The 6,610-nt window shown below is 36.8% G+C and overlaps 1 protein-coding gene across 1 annotated transcript; it reads right to left on the bottom strand.

Moving 5' to 3' along the window:
* Positions 1-1,631: 1,631 nt before the first annotated feature.
* cbt (Kruppel like transcription factor cabut) lies at positions 1,632-4,575 on the bottom strand. Its single transcript, XM_085955569.1, has 2 exons — positions 4,009-4,575; positions 1,632-3,472 (listed from the first exon to the last, which is right to left on the bottom strand). The coding sequence occupies exons 1-2, from the start codon at positions 4,111-4,113 to the stop codon at positions 2,357-2,359; spliced, it is 1,221 nt and encodes a 406-aa protein (XP_085811695.1). The 5' UTR covers positions 4,114-4,575; the 3' UTR covers positions 1,632-2,356.
* Between the last annotated feature and the right edge of the window lie 2,035 nt (positions 4,576-6,610).

The raw sequence follows: 6,610 nt of genomic DNA, 5'->3' as shown, positions 1-6,610 counted from the left end.
AACAAACTCTGTTCAGAATCAAATTTAACTGGATTATTTTTGGCTTTTTTAGCGAAGTTTTCATTGGCATATTACTCTAAAACGCTAGATACTGGCAATAAAAAATACTATTATGATGTAACATCGTACGAATTGATCTCAATTTATGCATTTTGTAAATCAGCGTAATAGTTTCGGCCAATTTTTCTTCTAACAAATATTGCCCGGCAATACTGCATGTATGGGGACATTGACTGATTTTTAGGAACCGGTATCCGATATTATTGCCATGAACTGGGGCGATCCCCTTGTGGGACACCCACCTACGTTGTAAGATTTTTATTGAGATCAACCCATCGACCATGCGATGAGATTGAGCCGAAGATATAAATAAATAAAGAAACATCACATCACCGTCGTAAAGATAGGCGTGGACAAAGTGCGGGTCAGCACACAGCATGTACACGCGGAGCTCGCGTGATTTGACGATGTGAGTATCTATTTCGAGTTTCGCTTATCAAATGCGTTGGGCCACCGAGGTCGTTACTACTATTATTAAACTGGATATTGTAACGAATGTGCAATCAATAATTAATTCCGAAATAGATATTGTTTGTTTGAAACTCTGCAATAATAAATAATATTTATGTAACAAAATGATGTTATTTAATCGAGGTGATATCGATGGACGGGTGCGGTACTCCTAATGATAGAAATAAGCCAGTCGCAAAATGAGGTCGATAAAAACCATTAACCAGTTAGTCTGCTGACCGCAAATTTAATTTTTTTTTTTTGCAAAAATACAAATATATTATTTTTTTGGTTGTCTCGGCCGCTTTTTTATGACTGTGTGTACAGAGACTAAATAGTATGGAGTTAGTAGTTTAGAATTTAGATAATCCACGGGATATTTCAATTTGTGTCTCAACGTGTTATTGTATTTATATGTTGGTAATTGAACGTGTGAAGTGGGTGAATTTAATTTATTTTCTCCTCCAAAATGCAAGATAATTAAAATAGCTTGAGAGATTCTACAAACCTTTAGCTCTAATAAAATTGTATTTCTGACAGAAATCCTGTCAATTTTTGAAAGATGAGATTAACAACCGCGAAAGTATTAAATACTTAACTAAAAATGATTTAAATTCCAATGAATTTCAGTTTTGTACTATTCCATTCGAGTCGATTTTTGCGACCCGGGTTTCGCCTTTTGGCATGTTCAGGTACTATATGCACTCACCAAAAGGTAAACAGGTACACACTGACAACGAATACAATTAATTTAAATTTATATAATACATTAATACAAAAAAGTATGTAAAAACTTAAATCACCCACCTAGTCGCAAAAATTGTACAAAACTTAAATCCATTGGAATTTAAATTCAAATTCGATCAAGTACCTTGGGTCGATAGTATTAATATTAAGAATAATTTGTTTGCACCATTTAATATGTATGAATAGAAATAGTTTTCCTATCAATAAATGTGTTTTACTTTTCAGTTGTAATATTATGTAAAATATAGTAAGTAGTTAGTAGTATCTATTATCAGTGATATGTGTGTGTAGACAGGTGGCATGTAGGTACATGGTGAATAAACAAAATTGGTAATAAATAAAAGTCATAATTATATTCGTATTGTTTTGTTTTTAATATATCATATTTCACAATATTGTGAATTGCTTTCATTTACAATGGTGTAACTATAATCCTAAAAGTAAGTAAATAAACGCTTTAAAGTTATATAAGTCAATGGAAAATAAATATTTTCTTACAATAATACTCTTACACTGTAAGAATGAAAATCACAGATATACTGGCCATGATAAGCCGCATTATTCTTAATAATTAATAATAATTATTAGGTTTTTAAAGCGGTTCAGTACAAGACTGCCTCTCTATGCGAGGTAGCACACACACTACGGAATGGTCTTCCGGTCCCTTTACAAATTAATTGATCAGAGATGAAAGAGAATAACAAATCATTAAAAGGAAAACTTTGGAAGAATAGAATATAGGTGTGCCTTTTATTTGGGTTATCATTTTTCCCATAGTAAGACTAGGTTTAAAAAGTCGAAACGACTACACTATTTTTAAGTTATTGCACGTTTCGAATGTTTTCGCTGGTGAAAAGTAATCTGCTCACAAATTTCACGTAATATCCGATTACACACACAAAGGCAATGTTTTGTAAGTAGGCAGTCAGATAGCGTGCACGTTTCGATCACGCTTCTGTCGAGTGGCTTTCCGAAAGAGCCGTGAGATCAAATAATGAGCTCAGCTGAGTTTATACTTTTATACTTCGCTCGGTCGCACACTTCGAAAGATTCATCATGAGGTAATTTAATTCAGTCAATTGGATGCCGGGTTCGATGTTCAGTACAGCGCGATGAGAGGCTGAATGGGCACCGCCGGTCGAGGACTCGAAGCCATCGGCCGGCTGTGTCTTTTGACGTGTTTGGCGAGGTGGTCTGAGCGCATGAAACGACGCGAGCAGACCTGGCATCCGAATTTCTTTTCTCCCGTATGCGTTCGCTTGTGTCTGGAGAGCTCGTCGGAGCGGCTGAATCTTCGTTCGCAGCCTGTCCACGCGCACAAGAATGGTTTTTCACCGGTATGTGTTCGAGCGTGCGCTTTTAGGTGTGAGGATTTGAAGTAGTTCTTGCCGCAGTTGGGGTGCGAGCATTCATAAAGGCGCCGACGAGCCGGAGGCGGCGGGGTGAGAAGCAACAGAGCGCCTCCGACGAGGAGAGCGCGAGCCGGGCGCGGTGCCAAGGCTGGTAAACTCGTCTGCGCCTTCTTTTGAGGATTCTCTGCCGGTTTCAATACTGCTAAGTGGGATTCTTTTTTTGTGACTTCGACGGGAACGTTTGCTTTTGGCATCGTTTTCGCCAATAGTCTATTTGAGATCTCAGGGTATATTTTGCAAGCAATTTCACTAGGACTTAGTGAATCTACGACAGTCGGTATAACTTTGGCGACTGGTATTCTATATGGTACTGAATTTGTGGTAATTCTTGACACTGTTGCATCAGAAACGTCTGTGACAACTATACTAGGAAGAATATTTTTTGAGTTATCATCCGATTCACTCGTACACTTGTCTTTTACATTTGGTGCTTGAAAAAACGGAACTGGGTGAGTATTGGTGACAAATGAACCCGTAAAATGGTCGGTGTCTTTACTGTTAATGATGATTCTTTCTTTTCTATTTCCCATTTTGAACTTTAAAGTTTTTAAGATGTTTTCTGTTTCAACCCTCGGCCTCTTGAGTGAGAACGGGAGGTCTTCAGGGGCGTATGTTCCATCCCGGTTAGCCCTCATGATGACAGAAGGGCGCGTCAAAGGTGCAGAAATGAAGCTGGATGATATCTGCGCTGGTAGATCATGAATGCGCATGTCGCTGTCTTCTCCTTCGGAATCTGAATGTTGTGGGGTAAGTAGACATGGCGGCGGTGATGAGAGGAACGTCTCAACGCAATGAAAGTTCACCTGGGGACAAAGTAAACAGAACGTTAGAATCTCGATCACTCGCTGAGCACGTGCGCGGTGTAAACAAGGCGCGCCTGTGTGAGAAACGCACAAATACACAGGCACACAGTAAAACGCCTTGGTAACGGTACGAGGTCTGTGAATGATACAGACTCGAGCTTCTCACTACATATTTATTGTGAAAGATAAAACATTAACGTACTACATACCTAATTAAATTTACTTACTTATATTTTGTTTACTATTTGCATAGGTAGTTAAATTTAATGTAAACGATAAAACAATTTGTTTACTATCATATTTACAGTTTAATTAAAACAACTAAGTGCCAACAATCTCATTAAATTAATTATTATGAATGAATAATGAATGCTAATGTTATTTAATTACCACGCAGCGAATGCATGATTAATAATTTGACACCGTAAATTCATTAAATTTAATAATTTCGGGCGTTGTCTTGTAATAAACAAATTAATTTCCCGAAACAGGTATCGAAAAGATATATATAATTAAGAAAAACTTTTTAAACTTACTTTGCTTTCATTTAGGGGTGGTGTAGAAGGTGGCGAGAGTGGAGCACACATTTGGCTGTCCATGCTCCTCTGTCTCCTGGCGATTTCCATCTTGCTGCAGACCATGGTGGATTAAAATAATTCACAACAACTGTCACAATGTTCATCGATGTCACTTTCAAATTAATCGCGCGGTATTTCCCACAGCGCGAAAATTAAAGCTTCGTATAGCAAAAAGCGCGTAATGTCCTCAACGCTTTTAACAATGTAAACATTAAAACAACTAATTTCACTTTCGAATTGTCTATAAATAATAACACGTAGTCTTATTGAATACTGTATTTGAAAATAATATAACAGTTTCAAATAAGAAATGTTCTGTCCAACATTACTGTTCCACTTTTAAAATTATTCTTTTCTCCGCGGAGGAGAGAGATGTTCACTGTCTAATGCGAAATAGTTAAATAGTATTTATTTTGAGGTCGCTCTGAATATATTGTTTTCACGGCATCCCCTCACAATGACGGGTATTTGTTAAATGAGAGGTTTCATTCGGGCTCTGCGTGTTGTTGTGCGGGCCTTCTGTGTGTTTTTAGCGGCGTGCGCGCGCCGGCCAATGAGCGAGGGGGGCTCGGCAGATCGAGCCAATGGTAGAGCGCCGATCAGCCGGCCGCCGCGTGATCAGGAGCGTGGTGTTCACGTGCTCACCGACTGACAGGGCCGTGACGTCACGCGATCGCGTCATCGCTGTTCATGAGGGCCGCGCGTGTTCACAAGCGTCAACTCCCCGCGCTTTCCCTCGCCTCCCCGCTCCCAAATGCAAGTTGCCGAGCCCACTTCAAAGAATGTATAGTAAAATACAATCACACTGGCGCAATACTTTGTACTGCAGAATGACTAATTTTAGTATGCCTGAATTGGACATACCCAATATGGCTATAATAATATTGAAAATCTACACAAGTCCCTTACGTCACGTAAACTAGCATTTTCTAGGTAGATAGGTAGGTAGATACTTACTAAGGCTGTCATAATACCTACTATATTTGCTAAAAATGCTATTAGAATTAGACTCTCATAATACTTATTAGAAACCAATAAATTAGGCAGGTAGGTACCTATACATATAACTACTTAAGTAAATATTAATTGGATGATAACATATTGCTACCTAGGTATTATACCTACCTACCTACCGTCGTGTGATTTCGAAGGGAATATAAAAACAAATAGGTAGGTAGTACATAAGTAAGTAGGTACCTATATAATAAATGGATAATAGTGTGCTGATGTTCTTTGAGTAAAATGACGCAAACGATTCGTCAGAAGATTTAAAAAGAGGCCTCGAAATAGTAAGTTCATTCTAGTCATACAATTATTAAATTGTATCAGAATCTTAAATGTAGTTAACCATAAAATAATAGTAAGTAGGTACTGATTACATAATAATATCCCTGACAGTAGTATCAAAGGGGTCCGTAACATAAACACTGTAACCATACACAAACAGATACCTAAAGGGTTGTAAGTCGAATAATAATATAATTATGTGTCATATTCAATAATCATTATTTTTAGTTGCATCATATTGTGATTCTAGAAAAGAGAGACATTGAAATTTTTACTTGGTACTTACTAGGTATCTACCTACGTTAGGCTGCAGACACACGGCATTGCAGTGGACGTGCGTTGACGCAGTCCTATATGATTCTAATTACATTCGATTAGAAGCACTAATTGGATTTGTTTTATCCAATTGGTGATTCTAATCTGATGCAATTGGGTTCAAATAAGACCTCCGTCGACTGCAACGTCGTGTGTCTGCAGCTTTAGTAGTTGGAATTTTTGTATTATCTTCGGTGGGGGCTCAAAATCAGTGAGTGCTTCGGACATCCACATCCCTAAATCCGCCATTGCTGATAAAAAATAATTATTGATGAATCTACCGAATATTTTAACCTTTGGAGGATGGTAAAAAAATATTAGAATTAGGTCAATTGTGTATTCGTCGTGGATGGATATTTCTAGAGTGGTACCATTTGAGACTATCAATATTTTTTTAATATTCATTTTGATCTGATAAATGGTAACTAAGAAGGTACGTACATGAAATACACGGAATATGTGTGAAAAAATATTGATATCTTTCGTAACTACCTATTTAAGTAAGTACTTACTTATATTATAATTCACCAATAAAATATGTTCGTATTAATATAAAGAAAAACAATGTTAATCTATCGTTTTTTTCGAAAGAGCAAATAGAAAGTTTATTGAAATATATTTTTATTCATTGGCCATGTACCTATGTCAGTGAGATGACATTTTGTAAGTATAATAACAAAACAACATCAAAATATTATATGCATAGTATTTATTATTTACGTATGTACGAATTTTTAAAATGTTTTTTGCATTATGTAGGAATAACTTATTAAAACCGGTTTCTACATTATTGATTCATTCAAAATAATAATGTAAAACACATCAAACAAGAATGATTTACCTAGCAGGTACGCCATACAATTGTACCAAAGTACCATGTACATGTTTTTCACCTATATTATTCTAGTCCCAAATGTTTATATGCAATATCATTTTGCTATCGAGCTTTCCCCTCGCA

This window comes from Rhyacophila brunnea, unplaced genomic scaffold, assembly GCF_057557595.1.
Source record: "Rhyacophila brunnea isolate RB1 unplaced genomic scaffold, BYU_Rbru_1.0 scaffold_5, whole genome shotgun sequence".
NCBI classification, from domain to species: Eukaryota; Metazoa; Arthropoda; class Insecta; order Trichoptera; family Rhyacophilidae; genus Rhyacophila; species Rhyacophila brunnea.
Note: the sequence above shows the minus strand (reverse complement) of the source record. Positions and strands in the feature narration are given on the sequence as shown.